Source organism: Podarcis erhardii (assembly GCF_964252035.2).
Source record: "Podarcis erhardii genome assembly, chromosome: 7".
In the NCBI taxonomy this organism is placed as follows: domain Eukaryota; kingdom Metazoa; phylum Chordata; class Lepidosauria; order Squamata; family Lacertidae; genus Podarcis; species Podarcis erhardii.
This window is the reverse complement of record NC_138511.1, coordinates 85,205,076-85,228,362: the sequence shown is the minus strand read 5'-3', so window position 1 is coordinate 85,228,362 and position 23,287 is coordinate 85,205,076. Positions and strand designations below refer to the sequence as shown.

The window sequence follows — 23,287 nt, the reverse complement described above, 5'->3', positions numbered from 1 at the left end:
ATGGCAACCATTAGACTAAAGTTCTGTGAAGATTGCCAAAGGTACCGGCAGACCTCTAAGCTGTCGAAGGAGGGGACGGTGCGAAGCCACTTCGGTGAGGAAATAGGGTGTCAGACTAAAGGCCCGTCCATCACACAAGCACTCAAACTGGGCCAGTTGCCCAAGTCCCAGGGCCAAAGGGACTGGGAGGTCACAGGAGAGTGGTGGGAGGAGCTGGCTGGGCAAACCCCAAGGGAAGAGGCTCAAGAGCCTGGGGAATGACGGTGGGGTGATGATGAGTGATCAGAGGGAGAAGACTGGGAGGAGGAAGCGTTGGAAGCTGGAGAGGCGACAGGGCTTAGTGAGCTGGGAGAGTCTGTGGCAGAGAGCAGTCCAGAATCAGAGGCAGAGGAGGGAGGCCAAGAGGCAGAGATGAGTTCAGGCTGGTGAAGGATCACACTGGTCTCCCCCTCCTGATGTGGTAGGCTCCCCTCCCCTCCCCGACTCCCAGAAAGAGGTATGAAAAAGGAGGAGCAAAGACAGTCTGTGTGTGCAGGCAAAGTCTCCGGTTGCTGGAAAGATGCCCTGCGGAGGAGGAGAAATAGGCTGCGGGGAAGTGGGGAATTTCAGCAACTGGTTTCATGCAGTAAGACCCACAGGGCATGAACTGCTGTGCTCATGAGGCCTGAAAGCCTGTCCAAGCTGTGAAGATCATGTTTTGCTGATAAAATGTTAACCCCAGCATTGAAAACGGCATGATTTACTGACTGGCTGGCTCCGCAACATTTATAGACCTGAATTTGCACCTTTAAGGGGTGAGATTGGAAGGCCAACTCACGCTCTTCACAAAGGATGGATTAAAACCCAGCAGCTGCCAGTTCCTGATGCCAAGGTCAAGACTTTCTAGAATAAAGCTGAGTACATTCACGGGAGGAGCCTGACATTCTGCTCTGCCATTGGGGGTGGGGGGCACCTTGCAGACTGGGGTTCTACTGTGCACATAAAAGCTTTGCCTAAGTAAGGTTACGGGATTCATATAATGTCACTCCCAGTAAGAAGGCTGATCGCAGAAGAATTGATGCTTTTGAATTATGGTGCTGGAGGAGACTCTTGAGAGTCCCATGGACTGCAAGAAGATCAAACACATCCATTCTTAAGGAAATCAGCCCTGAGTGCTCACTGGAAGGACAGATCCTGAAGCTGAGGCTCCAATACTTTGGCCACCTCATGAGAAGAGAAGACTCCCTGGAAAAGACCCTGATGTTGGGAAAGATGGAGGGCACAAGGAGAAGGGGACGACAGAGGACGAGATGGTTGGACAGTGTTCTCGAGGCTACCAGCATGAGTTTGACCAAACTGCAGGAGGCAGTGGAAGACAGGAGTGCCTGGCGTGCTCTGGTCCATGGGGTCACGAAGAGTTGGACATGACCAAACAACACCAACACATATGGAGATGGAGGAGGCAGCACTTACTTCCTGATATAAGGAACACTCCGTTAGGATCTACAGCGAGACAGGTAACAGCGTCCAGGTGTGCCACCATGGAGTGCACAGCTTTCCCTGCACAGAGAGGAGAACATTTTCCCCGAGTTACAAAATGTAGATATGTACGCAACTCCCATTCCTGGGTTATTTGGAAAATTGTGTTCAGAGGAAACCTGCCGACTTAAAACTGTGTTTGAGAAGCAAGTGCTCTTCCAATCATTGCGAAGGAGGCAGAGGTTACAGGTTTCTGCCATCTCATCCATTCTGGCCCCCAAACAACAGCCTCACCTGTGCGATTGTCCAGGAAGCGGATCCCTCGGTCGTCATGGGCTGTGATAGTGATCGGCTGGGTTGGGTGGCTCACAACTTGGTTGATCTGACTGGATCCTGTTCAGAGACGAAGAAAGGAGAGTTTAAGGACAGTCCTCGGACAAGCAAACCTTTGCTTGGATAGGAGCGGAGATGTGGAAAAGGAGAAACTTCTCCAAGGAGGCAGCCTCAAACATTTGCTGAATTTGCACTCGAGAGACCCTGAAAGAGAATGTGAGGGCCAGGTGCCATATGTTACTTATTTCTGCCAAGTTTTTAAACAGACTAAACATTATACCAGCCCTTCCCACACCTGGGGCCTTCCAGAGGTTTTCGGAATACAATTCCCATCAGCCTAAGCCAGCACAAAGCTGCATTGTATGAATGATTTATTTATTTTGTCTTGACATAAATATGCGCCCGGAATTAACTGGACAAAGTTCTAAATTAAAAAAAAATAAAAGTACAATGTAACAGAGGCATTCCTCCTTCGATGACTCAGGAGGGGGTGCTGTTCCCAAGACTATGCACACAATTACACCTAAAAAATTTTTTTGCTTCGGCTCATTTGTAAACTTAACCAACCCAAGCTCATTCACTTAGCTAATGCTACAATCACTTTATGTATTTCACTTGTCAGTAGAAATAAAATTCACAGCAAGTGCATTTCACTCCCAGCACCTTCTATTCTTGGACCCAAAAGCCCCTTAGAGCACAGTTCCAATTCCAAAATTTTATCTTCTCTGAATTTTGTCGAGGCACTTTGGTTTTCCCCCTCTATCCTCTTCTAGATTCCTCAGAGATGCCCAGGCCTACCCCACCTCTGTCCTGTCCACAACTACACCCCAGCAAGAGCTCAGTCGGTAGAGCGTGAGCTTCTTAATCTCAGGGTTGTGGGTTCGAGCCCCATGCGAGATAAAGTGGAAATGAACTGTAATGTTACCTTGAAATTGTGTACACCGTATTCCAATGGTAACACACACACACACACACACACACACACACACACACACACACACCAATGAAGGAAAGTATTTGTTTCTGCACATGTTTCTGCACAAACAGCTCCAAGCTGAAATATTCCTAGAATGTTCAGTTCATGGTTAGTTCACACAAACATGGCATTCTGACCTGTTCTTAATGCATAGTTGATCACATCTATGGAACGTGATTGATATGTCCTTTTAGGTTTTGCATTATCAATCATTTAGTAATTGTTTTAGGTCTTGTTCTATTAATCACTAGTTATAATTTAGTTAGGAGGTTTTCATGCCTGTCTAGTTCTGTGCTCCCTTTCTCAGCCTTTAATTTATCAGTGATTAATACCTATATGTATCCTTTGCTTTCTACTTGTGTTAACCAATCAGCAACAAGCACATATATGGCAATGCTATACAGTGGTGCCTCGCAAGACGAAATTAATCCGTTCCGTGAGGCTCTTCGTATAGCGGTTTTCTTGTCTTGCGAAGCAAGCCCATTGACAGCTTAGCGGATTAGCGCTATTAGCGGTTTAGCGGCTTTTAGCGGATCAGCTGATAAGCGGCTTATCAGCGGATCAGCTGTTAAGCGGCTTAGCGGCTTAGGAAAAGGGGGGGGAAAGGGGGAAAAACCCGCAGGAACTCGCAAGACATTTCGTCTTGCGAAGCAAGCCCATAGGGAAATTCATTTCGCGAAGCGCCTCCAAAGCAGAAAACCCTTTCGTCTAGCGGGTTTTCCGTCTTGCGAAGCGTTCGTCTTGCGGGGCACCACTGTAATATTCAATAAAAGGGACTCCCCGAGACATGCTCAGGAGGATGCCTCCCAGATGACACCACTCCTCGTCTGCCGTTTATTCCAACCCAACACCCCAAACTACAACCCAGCAAGAAACAAACCCACTCTTGGGGAGCCTCTAAACAAGGGACCTGTAAACGCTGTTGCTGGTTTTTCATAATAACCCCTGGTCCTAAGCAACCCAATCTAACTCGCTAGGATGACACTCCTGCTTGGGGAAATGTCCCACTTTGTGCAAGAGAACAGAAATGCCACCAATATAGGCGGGTGTCTGACTCATTTCAGACTAAACAGAACCTTTATTCTCTTCTGTTTTCTTTTTTAAATTTCTTTTTTTGGTTAATTTTTTTGGAATTTTATTTACAACATAACACAACCCCACCCCACCCCACCCCCCAATATACAAATCCACCTTCATTAGACGTGAACATAACATACAGTAAACATAACATACAACAATACCAACAACCAAATAAAAGACTTCCATTATCCTGTATCTGGCCTCCTTATTTACTTCTTATAAACTGTTTCCTTTATGAATAATTATTAAGATTTTTCTAATTATAACTTAAATATCCACAAAGTCTCCTGCAGACATTAATCGAAACAAGTCCAGGTATGTCTTTTATGTATGTGTTTTGTGAAATATTCTCTGCATTTTATTCTCAATGATGGCAGAAACTCACAGATGGAGAAGACTTTTATTTTTCTACATCATTTTTATTTATAAAGGGAATCTTTGTTATCCCTTTGGAGCTGTGGTGCCTTCTTGTTGTTGCTGTTGTTGTTGTAATTTTGTCCTTTTATGTTGTCATGCTTTATGGTTAACATTTTTGATTCTCCGTTCTTGTTATCTTTACACTTTTTTTTTGCTAGCCCCACCCCACTCTCAGCCCCAACTCACCGCTGGCTGGCCTGGATTCCAGGGTCAGGACAGAGCAGTTGGCTTCCACATCATAAAGAACCGTGCATCCTGTTTGGAAGGCTGCCACGACGTGTGCAGGGTCAGTACCAGAGAAGGTGATGGAGGTAGGAATTCCGTTCTCTGCAGAAGATGGTAGAGACAAGCATCTGGGCACTGGGTTCTGGCTATGGTCCAAGGGTGACCACAGCTGTCAGAAGGATTTGGAGAGAACTGGAAGTTGCTCTGCCCAAGCCATACTGCACAGAGTTGATGAATCTCCACCTAACCTTGAGGATTTATATATCTCTAATCTTTGTTTTCACTCTTCTCTGAGCCACTGCACCTTTATCCCTCTTAAGAAGCCCTCCCTCCCTTTTTGGAGAAGCCCTGAATTATCTGCTGAGGGTATGTGAGGTTTTCAATGCTCCAGATGTTATTAACGTCTAGCTGCTACGAGAGATTGAGCGCCCTAATAATAATAATAATAATAATAATTTATTTACACCCCACCCATCTGGCTGGGTTTCTCCAGCCACTCTGGGCGGCTTCCATCAGAATATTAAAATAAAGGTAAAGGGACCCCTGACCATTAGGTCTAGTCGTGGCCGACTCTGCGGTTGCGGTGCTCATCTCGCTTTATTGGCCGAGGGAGCTGGCGTACAGTTTCCGGGTCATGTGGCCAGCATGACTAAGCCGCTTCTGGCGAAGCAGAGCAGCGCACGGAAATGCCACTTACCTCCCCGCCAGAGGGGTACCTATTTATCTACTTGCACTTTGATGTGCTTTCGAACTGCTAGATTGGCAGGAGCAGGGACCGAGCAACAGGAGCTCACCCCGTCATGGGGATTCGAACCGCCGACCTTCTGATCGGCAAGTCCTAGGCTCTGTAGTTTAACCCACAGTGCCACCCGCGTCCCTCCCTATTAAACATTAAAAGCTTCCCTAAAGAGGGCTGCCTTCAGACGTCTTCTAAAAGTCTGGTAGTTGTTTTTCTCTTTGAAATCTGGTGGGAGGCATTCCACAGGGCGGGTGCCACTACCGAGAAGGCCCTCTGCCTGATTCCCTGTAACTTGGCTTCTCGCAGTAAGGGAACCGCCAGAAGGCCCTCGGCGCTGGACCTCAGTGTCCGGGTAGAACGATGGAGGTGGAGACACTCCTTCAGGTATACTGGACCGAGGCCATTTAGGGCTTTAAAGGTCAGCACCAACACTTTGGGGTCTGAGCTTGAGAGGGAAAGGCAGAGCAATTTCACACCACAAACGAATGAGAAGCCTTTCGGCAGGATCCAAGGGCCCAGCGTGATCAAAAAGAGGCAGAGGCTCACCACTGTCCGCAGTGTAGGTGCTGAGGCAGGAGGAGTTGCTGCTGCTGGGGTCCCATATCCTCACCGTGCCATCTGCAGAGCACGAAGCCAAGCGGTTCTTCGAGGGGCTGAAGGCCAGGCCCCAAACGGCGTCTGTGTGTCCGTCCAAGACGTTGCCGAGCACACTTGGGTCTGGGCCAGGAACAAGAACAAAAGCAAAACCTAGCGCTGCCTGCTTCCCTTTCAAGCTTCGCACAGCAGTGACAGATGGCCTAGATCATCACGTATACTTCAGAGCCGAGGTCCAAACAAAGTTATTTATTTCATGCATTTAATATTTCCCCCTTCGACACGTGTATTTGTAGGGGAGGCTAATAGAACTGCAAACAGAACCCGACGCTCAAAAGCAGGAGCATCATGCAGCAAACATCCAAGTAACATAAATAAAAAAGAGAGAGCCTGGAAACTTTAAAGGCCCGTGCCATTACTACCGGTCGGAGTTCCCCGGAGGCCCACCTCTCAAGGAGAAAGGGAAGAAATTACGAAAGAAACCAACAAGGGACAGGGAAGGGTGTAAGAATAAACAGGAACAAGAAAATCTGCAGAGGGGGCATGGAAGAGACTTAAGAGCCTCGGATATCAGAACACCAGATTGATGGACTGGACGTGAGACTTAAAAGGACTGACATAACCCGAAACCAGGAAGAAGGGACGCTGGATAAAAATTTGAGGAGAATTTTTATTTATGTTTGGAATTAGTTTGATATTAATGAAATAACAGGGTTTGTTGGAAAAGAAAAAAATTGGCATTAGCAGAAAGATTTGAAGAAGTTAGGCATAAATATGGTTTAAATTTTGAAACTTTATGGGAAGAAATTTAAGGACTATTTGCAGAAACAGTGTAAAATTAATGGATGTCAAAATGAAGTAGGAATGAAATGAAGTGATTTCGAACAATAAGGTTAAAAAAAGGAATATGCAAAAAATGGCTGGATAATTAGATGAAAAATAGAATGATATAATATGTTTAAGATAAAGAACTAAGATAAAACAAAGAGGGAAAAATTTGCTGAACTAATTATTTGAATTGGAATACAAAGGAGGGAGGTGTGGGGAAGTCTTGAAAATAAGTAAATGAATTATAATATAGAGAAAGAAGGATTTGTTTTTAACTCGTTTATATCTTTCCTTTTCTTTTTTTCTGTATTTTCTTTTTTTTTGGACTATGTATTTTCTTTTTTATATTTTCTCTTTTTTCTTGGAAATTTCAATAAATATTATTTTAAAAAATAAATAAAAATAAATGCCCGTGCCAGAGCAGGCACCAGGTGAGCCTCCCTGTGCTGGGATGGAGCTCCACAACTGGGGAAGCTCTCTCTCCGTGCGTCACCACAATAGGTGCATTGGATTTAGCCCTCTGGCCAAATGGAGGGCAAGGGATAGAGAAGAGCATGAGCTTTGCTTCCTGGTCCATGCACACAAGAAGGCCAGACTCCACAAACGCTCTGCCCTCCAAGACGCAAAACATGCAGGGAGTTACCATCGCAACTCGGCAGTGAATAGTTTGTGGAGGCTCCAGCCTTGCAAAAACCAGATGTCAACAATACTGCCTCTCCACCCAACCTGGTCCCCAATTCTAAACTTGCAGGGTGCAGCGAGGCACCCCAAATCCTGTCTATGTACAGTGGTGCCTCGCAAGACGAAAAGAATCCGTTCCGCGAGTCTCTTCATCTAACGGTTTTTTTGTCTTGCGAAGCAAGGCCATTGACGGATTAGCAGATTAGCGTTATTAGCGGCTTTTAGCGGCTTATCAGATAAGCAGATAAGCGGCTTAGCAGCTTAGAAAAGGGGGGGGAGGGGGGAAAAACCCGCAGGAACTCGCAAGACATTTTCGTCTTGCAAAGCAAGCCCATAGGAAATTCATTTTGCGAAGCACCTCCAAAACGGAAAACTCTTTCGTCTAGCGAGTTTTCCGTCTTGCGAGGCATTCGTCTTGCGGGGCACCACTGTAATGCCACTGTGCTGAAAACAGCAGTCATCCCTAGATCAAAGAATGCAAGCAAAGAGACAAGATGCGGCAGAGTTGGGGCATCCCCCTGCCTGTCCCTACCATAGCCATCGTAGGGGTCCATGCCAAGTTCCGGGATCCTCCAGCAACGGATCCTCGTGTCTGCGCCTCCACTGTAGCAATATTCGCTGTCGCAGCCCATGGCAACAGAAAGCACCGGGCCCCTAGCAGGGAACAGCAACGGGTTCATGAAAAGGAGCGGAAGGAACGAGGGTGGGGCTGTACCCACTAATGCTCCCCCGACACCCACCAGGGGGAATCCAACAGGCTTTAGGGTAGCTGACAGGTTAGCTAGGGATCAATGCCTTCCCCTTGCGCCTGCTCGACTCCTATACACACCTGTGTGCCCTGAATGCATAGACTGGCTCCACGTCGAGCGCTGCATTCCTGTAACAGCAAAGAGGGATGACAAAAGAGTCAGATGGGTGGCCTACACATCTACATGTCGCCTTTGCTTTTCTCACTTGCAGGCTGAGCTTACGTGCAACTCTCAGTAGCATTCCTTTCAGATTACCAGTTTATGGAGGGCTGTGATTCTCCCCCAACCCCACACACCTTAAGGCCACTGTAGTGATAAAAACAGGAGAGTGTCATGTTCACTACCCTAAGCTCTGTGCGTGGGGTGGGGAACCTAGTGTAGTTATTTCAAAACCTCTGACTTTGGGGAGTGGATGGGAAGCTACCTGCAAGGTGTGGTGCAGGAGGCCCTGACAGCTCCAATCAAAGGGCCTCGCGTAGCAGAGCTGAGCAAAATTCTCTTCCCAGGCAAGTGCTGCCAGTCACTAGGAAGTGAGATGAACCAGTGCTCCGACTTGCTACAAGGCAGCGTCATATTTTGCAAAAACAGCAAATGCACACAGTCCCACAGACAAGGATGCAGAACCAAAGGGAACGGGAGAGGGAGAGCTCTGGGGGTTTCTTTTCAAAGATTTGGGGAAGCACTACTGACTTCCGGCTTTCGGGGGTTGAACTGAAGCCAAGGGGAGGTTGGGGGGCTCCAACTCTCATTGTGTCGCAGCTCTTTTCATTGCCTGTGACTGGTTATTTTTGTATGCTTTCCTCATACAGTTTCACAGAATCTATCACTAGGGGTTATTGCTTTCTTTTCGTTCTTGTTTTTATTATGCATTTTGTATTTTTACGTTGTGAACTGCCCTGAGGTTTATGGATAAAGGGTGGAATACAAATCTTATTAATAATAATGGTAACAGATTCGGAGGGAGTTGGAAGGGACCCCCCGGGGGCGATCTAGTCCAACCTTTTGCAATGCACGATTCATCTCCTGGGGGCATCTCTCCCACAGGGACGCTACAAGTTTAAACCACTTTGTGGATCCCATCTCTCCCCTATCCCCACAAGAACTCTGGAAAATGGGAGGGTTAAAAGACTGTACAACTCTCCACAGCGCTACAGCATTCCTTGACTGGGAGCCATGGCAGGCGGAGACAAAAAGCGGGCATCCATCTGGCACACAGAAATGCCTAAAGCAGTTTCTTCCCTGTAATGAGAGACCTGCTGGGCCGGACCACAGAGCGACCTCCTCCGGCATCGCATTTCCCACAGTCCCCAGCCAGATGACTACAGGAAGCCTGCAAGGGCAAGGACCCTTCCCTGCCGCTACTCCTCAGTAACTGGCGATCGGAGGCATGCTAAGCCACCTTGCCCTTCTCCAGGGAGGGAGCCAGCTAGCTCCAGCTCTAAAGACATTAAATAAGTTGGAGTTCTTGTTATTAAATATGCCAAGAAAAAAGCACACCAAGAACTCAGGCCAATATAAGTTTCAATATTGGGAGTGGCCCCTACTCGCAAATCAGTAGTCAATGGTTTCTGATCCATAATTGACTTCTGCTCAATGATTGAAACTAAGACATTCACGTCGAATCTGACTATGGACTAACATGAACTTACTGGTTTCTGATCCATAATTGGATACACATATCCTTATGAGTTAAGAGTTTGTAATCTCTATTTGAGTTTGTAATCCTTGTCAGAATACATACTTTTGAATGGATTAGTTTTTGTTACAATTGGCTATTGATTTGCGAGTAGGGACCGCTCCCACTACTGAAACTTATATTGGCCTGAGTTCTTGGTGTGCCTTTTTCCAGCTCTAAAGACAGCAGGTCCTCCCTGTGCTCACTTTTTGGCGGCCACCGTCTTCTGGAGGTTCCACAGCTTCAGCGTGCCGTCCTCCGAGGCGGTGACCAGCGCGGACTCGGAGTGATGGAAGACCAAGGCCCGGATGCCATCGTAGTGACTCCGTAGGGTGAACTTGGGGTTCCACGTCTTCTTAAAGGCATCTTTGCTGTCCGAGAGCTGAGGCAGGGGGGAGGAGAGGAGGAGGAGGAGAAAGAATAGAGGGGCTGCTTAGTCAGGTGCCCCTCCCCAGCCCGAACCTCCCCCGCTGCTACAGAGCTGCCTCCTCACCACCTCCCACTCATGGAAGACTATTTCCCAGCTCAGGCTGCCCCCGTGGCAATAGCCAGAGGAGCAGAAGAGGGCTTGAGGAGGCAGCGGGGGGCGGGAATGGAAACCCACGAGTCTCGGAACTCGCATCGCAACTCACATCGCAACTTAGCTCATTGTCGTTGGTGACGGTCAGGTCCGCGAGATCTCCCAGGCTGACCTCTCCTCCGCCAATGGTGTCCATTATAAAAACATCCGAGGAGAATCCCAGGGAACCTGTTCCGGGGAGGGGAGAGGAAAGCTTACGAGTGTGGCAACGCGCCAGCTACAGGATAAAGGAAACGGGGCAGGGTGTAGGTTGTTTTGGATGGCAACAGGGAAGTGTGGCAAACAGCGCTTGTGGGAAAATTAAAATAAAATAAAATTGGCACAAGGCTTGAAGCAGACTGAATGGCACGGCTTTATTACCCACAAGGCTAAAACTGAAAGTAGAGGACTTCCCCACACATTAGAAAACTTTCACTGGGTAACTTAAAATGTTCGTTGCTTTCTATACAAATAGCAGCCTCGGATAATAACTTGTTTGGTTGTTATTTTGCATGCATTGCCCGAGCACCAGTTTCTGGGTTAGGGGTGGGGTATTTCTTGACCTGCATGGTGCTGTGATAATGTTGGACGAATTTAATAAAATCAAAAAACAAAGCCCAAAGGAAAGGGGGTGGGGCATAAAGGACAAACCAAGCCTTTGCACCTTCGTGAGATCTGGGTTGACTGGAGATGGCTGCAGGCATGGAAGGTTTCGGGGGAAGCCCATCCACATCTTGGAGGTCGGCTAGCATGCCCTGCAGCTTCACCCGGCGGCTTTCTGCAGAAGAGGAAGAGTTTGGATTTGATATCCCGCCTTTCACTCCCTTTAAGGAGTCTCAAAGCAGCTAACATTCTCCTTTCCCTTCCTCCCCCACAACAAACACTCTGTGAGGTGAGTGGGGCTGAGAGACTTCAAAGAAGTGTGACTGGCCCAAGGTCACCCAGCAGCTGCATGTGGAGGAGCGGGGAAGCGAACCCGGTTCCCCAGATTACGAGACTACCGCTCTTAACCACTACACCACACTGGAAGGGGGTGGAATTGGAGAGGGGAAGGTCAAGCCAGCCTCTGGCCACTGCAAACTGGTGATGACCCAGCTGCTGAACCGTGGTCAATCGCGGTAAAAGTGCCCAGGCGTTTCCCCCCACATCTCCACCCTGATAGCTGACTGAGACACAATCAGGAGGAATTAATCAGGAAACCCCCATGCAGCCAAGGGGGCATTTCAGATGCAGAGGAAACTTAGATGCAGCTCTGTAACTACCAAGTTCATTGCCATCTCCAGCTCGCCGCATGTCCCCGGACCCCTCGCCGTTCTCCCCCGAGCCAAGGAAGTCGAACTCGCTCAGTGCATCCTCAGAGTCCTCGTCGTCGTCTTCATCCTCCACTTCTGGCATCAGGGGCTTGTTGGTGAGCTGCCGAGAGGGACAGGGGCAAATCAGAGCTTGGATGTGCATTGTGGCCACATCTGCATGGGCAAGCACCAGCCTGACAAAAGAACCTCCCCGCCTGAAACTAAGGAGCATGACCGGGCCAGTTTATGGCCTACTGCAGGTGGGTTTTGTAGGTACCCATGTCCCTTTGTGTCCTCAGAACAGTAGCTGGGGGGGAAGCACAGAATGAAAAGGCCCAACCCCCAGGCCCACCGTTCCTAACAAAGAGATTCCTGAGACCACTGTGGACTTTTCTGCTGCTCCAGAGAAGCGGACACGGAGCAATGGTTCCAAACTACAAGAAAGAAGATTCCACCTAAACATTAGGAGGAACTTCCTGACAGTAAGAGCTGTTCGACAGTGGAATTTGCTGCCCAGGAGTGTGGTGGAGTCTCCTTCTTTGGAGGTCTTTAAGCAGAGGCTTGACAACCATATGTCAGGAGTGCTCTGATGGTGTTTCCTGCTTGGCAGGGGGTTGGACTCGATGGCCCTTGTGGTCTCTTCCAACTCTACAATTCTATGATTCTATGACTTACAAGTCCTTTGCGGGCATGTCACTGGGCAAAGACTGGCAGGAGAAGATTTACGCTTTGCTTTTTCAACTTGAATACAATAATAAAAAGAGTATTTAAAGTGTGGCAAAATGGCAACACAACAGCCTCAACTGTGAATGGGAGCCACAAGCCTAAAGGGGAGAAACCAATGGACTAATGGATGAGATTTCACTGCCCTGGCAGAGCCGGGGATAGAAGCTACAATCCAAACGCCTGTTTTGCCCTGCTCCTGCTTCCCACAAAGGGAGAGGAGATGATGGACCATCCCTGGAGGAGTATGCTGATTTGGAATAGCTGGCCTGATACTAGACTTCTGGGTGGGGGGGTAGGTTATAAGGGGGGTATTAGTGGGTGGGAGTATTCTCTGTTTATTATTTGAGCATAGTTAATGCTTGTTTGTTTCCATGAATGTTATATTAAACAATAGATTGCTGCATTGTACGACACCCCCTTTTCTTATACTCTGTGGGTGTGTGGGTACATATGTACATACATAAACACACACACACACACACACACACACACACACACACGATATATAAATTGCTGAAAGTCACTTGGAGAACTAAGCTAAAAAGTTTGAGAAATACAGTGATACCTCAGGTTAAGTACTTAATTCGTTCCGGAGGTCCGTACTTAACCTGAAACTGTTCTTAACCTGAAGCACCACTTTAGCTAATGGGGCCTCCTGCTGCTGCTGCTGTGCCACCGGAGCACAATTTATGTTCTCATCCTGAAGCAAAGTTCTTAATCTGAAGCACTATTTCTGGGTTAGTGGAGTCTGTAACCTGAAGCGTATGTAACCCGAAGTACCACTGTAAATAAAATATTTGCAGCTGCAGATAGCTCAGTTGGTTAGAGCATGATGCTGATAACACTAAGGTTGCAGGTCCGATCCCCGTATAGGACAGGTGCATATTCCTGGATTGCAGGGGGTTGAACTAGATGGCTCTCAAGGGCCCCTCTCAACTCTGCAATTCTATGATTCTGACTCCCTGCCCTGTTCTATATTGCTAAAAAACACACCAATTCCCTTCAAGAAACCTAAGCTCAGCCCCCTTGCCTCCATGATGCTAAACTAAGTCCTCCATCTCTTTGCTAGGTTCATGGAGGGGAGAATATACCTTTACTCGCTGCTTCTTGTGTTGCCGCTGCGTCTCCAGGGGCAGGCTTTCCAAGTCCTTCTCCTCATCACTGTCGTCTTCTTCCTCGCAGCCCTGCAAGAAGGGAATCTTCTCCATCACGGAGCCGCCGGTCCTGTCCTTTGCCTCCTTCCCAGCATTCCTGCGAGTAAGAAGGGTAAGGAAGAACAACAGACATTGGGGTCTAGGGTTGCCTCATGTGAAGACAAAAAAGCATGCTCATTATCAGGAGAAACGAAGCAGAAAATGGTTGTATGGGGAGTATGACGTCAGCTCCAAAACAGGCTGGATATATATTCACACTCCCTCCTCTAATCTGATTTTTGTAGATCCATTCCTGGATCTACTGACAGCCATCAGCACAGTCACTTATGACTTTATGGACCACCACAGTGCAAGGCTATGCACAACCTTCCCTGACCAGGGTTTTTATTTTATTTATTTATTTCCCACCTTTCGCAAGAGGCCACAGGGAGGTTTACGGCATATTGAACAATATAACTGCCAAACAATAACAACAACAACATGACACAAATACAACTCAGAATTGAAACAGCTGCATCCAGCTGTTAATAAATGCAAGCTGACAAATTTCCCTCATCCAAAAGCCTGGCAAAAAGGGTGCATCTTCACACGCTTTCATAAAAAAAATACAGATGTGGGGCCACCACTGAAAAGTCCCTTCCACAGGCACCAGCACTACACCCTTTGTCCTGTACAGGGACGACTGCCAGCCCAGTCTCATCCCCTGGCCTTAAGGAACCTGCTCTTCGAAAGGTCCCCTCTGTACATCCCCTGGGTGTCCCATTCCCTACTGCTAGCCACAGACCACGGAAGTAGGAAAATATTAGAGTAATGCAAAGTCTGAACATCTGGTTTAAAAAAATGCAAACTCTGAAAAACTGGCCATGACCCTCAATGAATGTAGATACGGGCGCCATCCCCTCCTTGCAGCTCTATGGTGAAAGTCCTATGTACCCTGCGCTGGCAATCAGAGCAGTGATATAATACAGAAGACACCAGCAGAACTGTATCTGCCCTTCCAGAGCTTGGACCACAGTTCGTTCCTTCAGGACATTTGCCAAGGAGAGAAGCAAGGGTGGGCACCAGATAGAACAATCACACCCAGTGCAGCAGGAGTGGCTCATTCGAAGGCTGAATCCACCCCCCCCCCAATGTGCTGCTTCTTTTGAAAAATGTAAACATTGACTTTTTTTTTTTGCTGCTCTTATATTTCCTCTGCTGTGATGCCAAAAGGTTTTTTGTGGTCCTGAAAAATGTGCCGTTTAAAAAAATTAATCGCTGACCACAGATCCTCTGTGTGCCAGAAGGTTTTTTGTGAAAACCCTCCCCCACTAAAAACTGTATTTAAAAAGGGGGAAAGTTACAATTGGGCATGCATACTCTAGGCGTGTGGCTCCCAGAGGGTAGACAGAGGGTCAAGGTGGCCCTCTGCTGTGAAGGGGGGGAGGGACAAGGCATATGGAGAAGCTTCTTTTCCTCGCTGCCCCATGACCAAAGTGACTGATAACGTACCTTTTGATCTGCTCCTCTATCTGCTTGACGAGAAGAGACTCGCCCCCATTCAGCCCAGCAGGTCCCGGCGCAGGCCCAGTCCCCAGGCCGCTGGGCTCGGCAGCACCGTTCAGTTCCATGGAGCAGCGGCCGAGCAGAGAGCGGACTCGCTTGGATCGCATGTCTAGGATGGTGTCCGTGTAGCCCACTTCCTCCAGGTACCTGGGGAGGCCGATCAAAAGGGGCCTTCAGTATAGGGCTGAGCAACTTGGCAGGCCCCAGGACAAGCCTGCCTTAGAGGGAGGCTGCCAACAGGGCAGAGCCTCTTTTGCTCACCCCCAGGAGCTCAGTCCCTACTCACTGGCGGAGGAGTTGGCGCCCTTCCTTCCACATGAACTGGTTGCTCTCCAAGGAGATTGGTTCTGCTGGCCCGTTGGAGACTAGGGGCGAAAGGAGGAAAGTTTTCCATCAGCAGCTGGCAAGGAAACTACAGGCATACCTCATGTTACTTTTCTTCATGTTACGTTCTTTCAGGTTAACGTCCTGCAGCGACCCGGAAGTTCCGGAAAAGGTTACTTCCGGGTTTCGCTGCTCACGCATGCGCAGAAGCGCAAAATGACATCACGCGCATGCGCAGCGAATTGCAACCCATGTGTGCGCAGACGTGCCGCTGCAGGTTGCACTCTTTTCATGTTGCGAACGGGCCTCTGTAGTATGTTCTCAGCCTTGCAAATGGTAAGGCCAGAATCTGCTATTTAAAAACCCAGAAAAACTCAAACCATATGGACGGCCTAGAGCGGGACTAGGAAAGTCTTCCAGCGGTCAAGGAGAGCAAATTTCCCCTCCTCTTCTAGGTTCTCTGATCTTTTGGCCCATGCAGGCCAGCTCTGTCTCCTCTGACTGTCACTAGGACAGCTCCAGGGCCTCAGGAAGGTTTTTCTCTGCCAGACCTGCTATGCCTTTTAAACAATAACTATTTTCCTCCTCCCAATCCCTCTGCCATTTTGGGCAGTGTCTTTTCAACTGAAAGCCTGAAGGCAGGGATTGTCTTGTATTCTTAACTGATCTGAAGGCCACTGTAAGAATATCTTTGGCTAGAGAGAGGGTTAAAAAATGCTTTAATTAAATTATTTATTGACAGCTTCACCCGTGCACACGAAGCACAGAGTCTGAGAGGACAGCCAGGGAGTGAACTTCAGTATGCAAAGCCAAGCCTGAGCTTTGCCACTGAGCTACAGCCTCTTCCCTGAATCTACCCTCCTGCCCTTTTCCTCCTTCCCCTCAACGCAAAAGGGAGTCTATTGCTAACGAAGCACTGGCCTCAACATTTATTTAAATACTTATGGGCTGCCCTTCCATTTGTTTTGGCACCTGTGGCAACTTCCAGACAGCAAACAAACAAATGGAAGAAATCCAAGCTCCAAAAGTTGGAAGAGTAAGATTTCACTGGACATAGCCTGGAATGTCTGGAAGGTGAGGGAATCTGTGCAAGATGCTACTTAAGTAGGAATGCCCTGCTCTCATTCACCAGCCGCCTGAACCTAAAAGAGCAGTGGACACATCAGAAGACAACTGCAGGAGCAGGTTCCTGGATGTCTCTCATTGTGAGAGGACGTCATTGCCATTCCAGGGGAACAACAGTGGAAGCACCTGTTTAGGCCCTGGCAGGTGGCTCAGCGAAGGATAAAGGAACATCACAGGTGCAAGTGAGCAGATGCCCAGACACCCGAGGGTGGGGCGGGGAGCACAATACCTGGTTCTGACATATCTGCTTTCTTTTCCCCCTGGTTCAGTTCAGTGCCAAATTTCAGCTTGTGGTACTTTGACCTGGAAGAAGCAGAAGAAAGCTTAGGAGCAAAACACCGGGAGCAAATGAGCACGTCTCATGTTCCTTACAGCGGGTGATGGGTGCAGAATGCAACGGTGAGGCGACTGTCGCACAAGGATACCAGGAGCGGAAAGAAGAATCCAGGCCGTCTCTCCCCACTGCACCGTGAGGGAAACTCCACCCTCTCCCCAAATGAGAGCCCGGCAGCGGCAGCAACCCAGAGGTGCCCACTCTGCCACCACAAGGGGGGCACACTGGTGTGCGGCATGGCTCACCTCTCCTGCTTCAAAGCGTATTCCAGCATCTTTATCCTCCGTACAAGATCTGTCTTGAGGTTCTCTTGGCCCTTCCTTTCCCCCTGAAGAAAGGCCACTTGCGCCTGGAGGGTTCAGAACTGGAAGTCAGAGGCACTGAATTCTGACAGCACACAACAACCCCATTCCTGCCCAACCCAGGATTATGAGGGAATTACAGTGGTGCTCCGCAAGACGAATGCCTCGCAAGACGAAAAACTCGCTAGACGAAAGAGTTTTCCGTTTTTTGAGGTGCTTCGCAAGACGAATTTCCCTATGGGCTTGCTTCGCAAGACGAAAACGTCTTGCAGGTTTGCTTCCTTTTTCGTAAAACCTTTAATACCCGGGGAATCCGCGCTCTGCAAGACGAAAAAATCGCAAGACGAAGCAACTCGCGGAACAAATTATTTTCGTCTTGTGAGGCACCACTGTGTAGGCTAAAACCCAGGGGTAGGCAACCTAAGCCCCGTGGGCCGGATGCGGCCCAACTGCCTTCTCAATCCAGCCCACGGATGGTCCGGGAATCAGCGTGTTTTTACATGAGTAGAATGTGTCATTTTATTTAAAATGCATCTCTGGGTTATTTGTGGGGCATAGGAATGTGTTCATTTTTTCCCCAAAATATAGTCCGGCCTGAGGGACGATGGACCGGCCCACGGCTGGAAAAGGTTGCTAACCCCTGCTAAAACCCATCTCAAAAAATATTAACAGAAGTACATACACACAACTTGATGTATTTAAATAAGTCTTCCCCTGACGCTGAGTTCCCTCGTCTCATTGGTTTAACTGCTCTGAGGTCACAGGATTAATAAATGTCATTGCAACAGCTTGAAAGGAACAGGAAAAGGCATCTGGTTACATAGGGCCCATGAACAGGAGGGGCTGCATGCTGCAGGGAGGTTTGAGAAACAAAACAGATAAGAAGGCAAAAGAAAGGGGAGGAAAACCCTCTAGGGACAAGGGCTGTGTGTTGATACTGCGAAGAGGGGCAGGATTTTATATGACAGCTCCCTTACTAAACCAAATCCCGATCTTCCTTTCATCCCCACAGTGACTAAGTGGAAAAGACTGGGAACTAGGTGACTCTGTCCTATTCCATGTTTTCTCTCAGCAGGCCATGAATTCAAAATAATGTGCTGAAGTCCTGCCCTTGCTGCCCTGTTTAACTGCTATAACAACTTTACATCGTTGACGCGATAAGCTGCATGTGGCTGAAAAAGCGACATGGTTTGTAAACTGCAGGAGACACACTCCCGGTACGATAAGCAGGTTCGATATTCTGTCTTAGCTGAACAGCAGCGGCATCTGTCATGAGAGGGTAGGAAAATTGTAAGGGGTCGCAAATTGGGGCATTTCACTGATACGAAGCCATGTCAAAGGCTCACTGACTTGCCTCCATCGGGACATGGATTGACAGCACCGCAGGAAGATCCAGCCACAACCTCACAGGTTTAACAAGTTCATGTTTACAGAGCGCTTTTGAAAAAGCTGGACTGCACTAAGCATGTAATTAAACATGCAGCTGAAATTCCCAGGAGTTTGCTTCTGTACATATTGCTTGGACTGGGCAACTAGTTTCCACTACGGTAATAAGAACACTTCAAACAGGAGACAGGCAATGTGCTCTTTTCCAGAACTGAAGATGGCTTGAAAGGGAGATTCTCTTTAGTATTTCCATTTCTCTGCTGTTTTCCCAGCACTAGGACTTCAAGTGGGTTTGGTTGCTGCCCACAGTGCACACAACTCATCCCACCTTCCCTGCAGGTAAACAGATTTTGCAAGTTTTTGTATTGTTCCAAAAACTTGCAAAACCTGTTTGATGAGAGGTAGCAGCAAGACAGGAGGAGACCGTGTTCATCATGGGAAGCAAAAACACTTCCGATTCACTCAAGATCCATTTTTCATCCTCAGTCTCCCTTTCTCGGGTGTGATGTTAAGACCGTCAAATGTCCCCGCTGGTAGGAAAGTCACATAACTGACTTTAAACAGCTTCCCTTAACACAATTCCCAGCCACACGGAATGTTCTTGTTGAACAGATTATCTGAAATTTGCCCTTGACAGGATCAGCTGCGTGCACCCCAGGGAAGCTCACAAACGAGCAACAGTGGGTGGCTCTTCCCTTTGTCTCCAGCATTTACAAATCAGCTGTTTACTGCCTCTGAATACCATTTTAAGCTAATTATGGCTAGCCACCTAAATCTCTCTGTGAACATGCCTAATCTATCTTTAAAGCTGCCTATTATGATTACATCTCTATTCTGTCTTTCTTCCAAGGAGCTCAAGGTAGCAGGTGTGGTTCTTCCCTCCTAGTTTTATCCTCGCACCAATCCTGCGAAGTAGGTTAGGGTGAGCATCATAGCCAAGGGGATATGTGCACTTGGATCCTGGCTGCTCGCCGGTCAGCTGAACGTAATTTCATTTTGCAGAGTTTCAACATGCTGCCGATTGGTTCTACTAGATGACCCCAAGTGCCAGTTTTTAAGAGTGAACGATTGCTTCCGATTTACGCTCCCTTATCGTTCTGGTGGCAGATAACCATTCGGTTTTTAAGAAAACCGAACATGATCTGCGAGAGGCAGAGCTTCCCATGGGACGTGCACTGTGATTTCAGGTGCTGCATGCTCCCTCTGGTCAAACAGATTTTCAGCACAAAACAAACAGTGGTTCACCAGAGGGAAAAAGAAGGGTGGGCACTTATACTATGAGCAGTAACTTCTGGCTACAGCCCTTTCAAAAGATACAGTGGTGGCTCGCAAGACGAAATTAATCCGTTCTGTGAGGCTCTTCGTCTAGCGGTTTTTTCGTCTTGCGAAGGAAGCCCATTGACAGCTTAGCGGATTAGCGCTATTAGCGGCTTAGTGGCTTAAGAAAAGGGGGGGGAAAGGGAAAAAACCCCGCAGGAACTCGCAAGACATTTTCGTCTTGCAAAGCAAGCCCATAGGGAAATTCGTTTTGCGAAGCGCCTCCAAAACGGAAAACCCTTTCGTCTAGCGGGTTTTCCGTCTTGCGAGGCGTTCGTCTTACGGGGCACCACTGTAGCTAGTTTGGGGCAGTTGTTAAGAGGGTCGGACTAGGAGCTAGGAGACCAAGGTTCAAATCCCCACTTGGCTCACTGGGTGGCCATGGCGCCAGTCACTACCTCTCAGCCTAACCTAAGGTCCCGGGCCCTAAGGAAGCCAGATAAGCCTCAACCAGAGGCAGGGCCTTTTCAACACTGGCTCCCGCCTGGTGGAACACTCTGCCTCATGAGACCAGGGCCCTGCAGGATCTGATCTCTTTCCGCAGGGCCTGTAAGACAGAGTTGTTCCGCCTGGCCTTTGGCTTGGAGCCAATTTGATTCCCTCCCTCTCTTTCTTTTTTCTTTTCCTTCTCCTCCTGCGATGAGGCTACATTTTAATATTTTAATGTTTTCAATATTTTAATGTTGTATTTTAATTTTGTTTTTAAGTTGTAATCGTTCAACTTGTTTTTATTATTGCTTGTTAGCCGCCCTGAGCCCAGCCTTGGCTGGGGAGGGCAGGCTATAAATAAAAATTATTATTATTATTATTATTATTATTATTATTATTATTATTATTATCATCATCATCATTAACCTATCTTGCAGGGCAGTTGTGCAGATTAAATGAGGGAGAGAGAACCATATACAGCACCCTGAGCTTGTGGGATAAGAAGGCAGGATGTAAACAAAATAAATAAGTACAGTGGTGCCTCGCAAGACGAAATTAATCCGTTCTGAGGCTCTTCGTATAGCGGTTTTTTGTCTTGCAAAGCAAGCCCATTGACAGCTTAGCGGATTAGCGCTATTAGCAGTTTAGCGGCTTTTAGCGGATCAGCTGATAAGCGGCTGATCAGCGGATCAGCTGATAAGCAGCTTTGGGCTTAGGAAAAGGGGGGGGAAAGGGAAAAAACCCCACAGGAACTCGCAAGACATTTTCGTCTTGCGAAGCAAGCCCATAGGGAAATTCGTTTTGCGAAGCGCCTCCAAAACGGAAAACCCTTTCGTCTAGCGGGTTTTCCGTCTTGCGGGGCACCACTGTAAGTAAGAGCACACTGACCATCTCTTAACACAACCTCTGTTTAGCCCCCTGCTCTACCGCCTTTGCATCCATGCTAAAATACAATATGTTGTTCCACCTCCCTTTGTGCCAGTTACTATGGCAGTAGGGACAGCTGCTTCCCAGCCACCTGGGAGCCAGAGGTGTCTGCTTCCTCCTTCCTCTTCCCATACACACCCCATCTCCCCATTTGCTAGGGAACAGGTGGCAGCAATATCCACCCACTCACCCCCCACAGCAGTTACTTTCAACCTCTTGCCTTTCTGAGGTAATGCAGATATATTGCCCAGGTCACTCATTTCTTTCCACATCTTTCCTACAAGGGGAAGGGGCCAACTATCCACCCCCTTTAGTACATCCAGCCTCAAAACTACTCAACACCCAAAATAACTTTAGAATAATGCACCTCCCTGCTCTCATCAATTTCACCCATTTCACTATAAGGGGTTATTTGGACTGAGATTTACCATCCATCTCCCTTTTCCCATTTCCTGTGCTAAATCTCTGGCAGCCAGATAACACTGACCTGAAGTGATTAATACTCTCTAAACCCTAAACAATGAAGCAAGTTTCACTGAAATCAGTGGGGGATGCTACCGCTCTCGTGTTCTTTGAGACAAACAGAATTCCAGACCATAATCATAAATTGCTTTGGGTTTGAAGGTTCGCTGACTCCATCCCCAGAGGCCCACTCTCCCTATGCGTATCTTCCCCACTGACTATGCATCACTGACGGTGGCTGAGACAGCACTGAACATATTCTCCCTGCTACCCTCACCTCATAGGATGTGTGTTTAAGTCCATAGTTCAGAAGGGGAGAACCTGCTTTGCATATGGAAAGTTCAATGCCTGGTGTCCCCAGGTAAGGCAGGGAGAGACCCCTAGTGGAAACCCTGCAGAACCACTGCCTGAGCTGGGTGGACCAATGGTCTGACCTGGTATGAGTCCACTTCCTACATGCAAAAAAAATCCACAACTAGCAGTTCCTAAGCCCTCTTCTGTGGGAATCAGCCCACCATCGCAACATACAGCATCTCTAGAAGGGCAGCAAAATTGGGGGAGGGAGGCAGAATCCAGCCCCCTCAAATTTCCCCTTTTAACAGAGTACAGTAGGAGAAGCATCCTATTTGCATAGGGATATTCCTGTTGGACTAAAGAATGGAAAGGAAGGCCTCAGGAGCACAGGAAGCGAACACAGACCATCTAGCTCAGTATTGTCTGGGCAACCAATGACAAGAGTCCTTCTGGAATTACAGTCTCTCTTTCCCATTGATTTAAGCACATCTTCCGCCATGGCATCCTGGGCCTTGAAGTGGAAGCAGCCGCCTTCTCCACCGAGTAGTACTTGAGGTGGCGTCCAGAGTGAGATTAGATGGAAAAGCTTAGAATGAACACCTTCTGGAAGGAGGGTTAGTATCTCTTGCCCTCCCCGCCAAACCATAATTTTAACTGCTACAGGAAAGGAGCCCAAAACACTTTTGGGGGTTTATCCCCAGATCCACCTTCTACGGGAATAATCCCCACAGCCTTCCTGAGGGGTGCAGACCCTCCAAGTGTCCGTATTTCCAGGGACAGGCCTGGAATTCCAAAAGCCACCCCAGTTTCTGATTTGATCCTGGAATGTCCCATTTTTCATCGCTTTTCATGGGAGAAATGTTGGAGAGTATGGAGTTATGTGACCCCAGAGCCAAGGAGATAAGTAAGTATGCAACCTTTAGAAGACATTTGAAGGCAGTTCTGTACAGGGAAGTTTTTAAATGTTCAGTGTTTCTATATATCATAGAATCATAGAGTTGGAAGAGACCACAAGGGCCATCGAGTCCAACCCCCTGCCAAGCAGGAAACACCATCAGAGCACTCCTGACATATGGTTGTCAAGCCTCTGCTTAAAGACCTCCAAAGAAGGAGACTCCACCACACTCCTTGACAGCAAATTCCACTGTCGAACAGCTCTTACTGTCAGGAAGTTCCTCCTAATGTTTAGGTGGAATCTCCTTTCTTGTAGTTTGGATCCATTGCTCCGTGTCCGCTTCTCTGGAGCAGCAGAAAACAACCTTTCTCCCTCCTCTATGTGACATCCTTTTATATATTTGAACATGGCTATCATATCCCCCCTTAACCTCCTCTTCTCCAGGCTAAACATGCCCAGCT

General features: G+C 48.0%; 1 protein-coding gene and 1 long non-coding RNA gene across 3 annotated transcripts in view; one reads left to right on the top strand and one right to left on the bottom strand.

The window, feature by feature from the left end:
• Nucleotides 1-23,287, top strand: part of LOC309346269 — a 242,295-nt gene that overhangs the window by 302 nt on the left and 218,706 nt on the right. Inside the window, exon 2 of the long non-coding RNA XR_014158547.1 lies at nucleotides 42-1,001. This is a non-coding gene — a long non-coding RNA (uncharacterized lncRNA). The remainder of the gene's footprint in view (nucleotides 1-41; nucleotides 1,002-23,287) is intronic.
• STRN4 (striatin 4) overlaps nucleotides 1-23,287 on the bottom strand; it is a gene marked incomplete at its 5' end in the record, with an annotated part of 127,693 nt that overhangs the window by 103,334 nt on the left and 1,072 nt on the right. The window contains 15 exons of one of the 2 annotated variants that reach the window (XM_081868864.1): nucleotides 1,414-1,539; nucleotides 1,753-1,851; nucleotides 4,451-4,591; nucleotides 5,775-5,945; nucleotides 7,864-7,985; nucleotides 8,161-8,208; nucleotides 9,962-10,137; nucleotides 10,388-10,503; nucleotides 10,979-11,092; nucleotides 11,577-11,727; nucleotides 13,424-13,583; nucleotides 14,978-15,178; nucleotides 15,318-15,396; nucleotides 16,710-16,783; nucleotides 17,060-17,163. In XM_081868864.1, the coding sequence (XP_081724990.1) occupies nucleotides 1,414-1,539; nucleotides 1,753-1,851; nucleotides 4,451-4,591; nucleotides 5,775-5,945; nucleotides 7,864-7,985; nucleotides 8,161-8,208; nucleotides 9,962-10,137; nucleotides 10,388-10,503; nucleotides 10,979-11,092; nucleotides 11,577-11,727; nucleotides 13,424-13,583; nucleotides 14,978-15,178; nucleotides 15,318-15,396; nucleotides 16,710-16,783; nucleotides 17,060-17,163 (1,882 nt within the window). The remainder of the gene's footprint in view (nucleotides 1-1,413; nucleotides 1,540-1,752; nucleotides 1,852-4,450; nucleotides 4,592-5,774; nucleotides 5,946-7,863; nucleotides 7,986-8,160; nucleotides 8,209-9,961; nucleotides 10,138-10,387; nucleotides 10,504-10,978; nucleotides 11,093-11,576; nucleotides 11,728-13,423; nucleotides 13,584-14,977; nucleotides 15,179-15,317; nucleotides 15,397-16,709; nucleotides 16,784-17,059; nucleotides 17,164-23,287) is intronic. The other variant, XM_081868863.1, reaches the window with a different exon arrangement.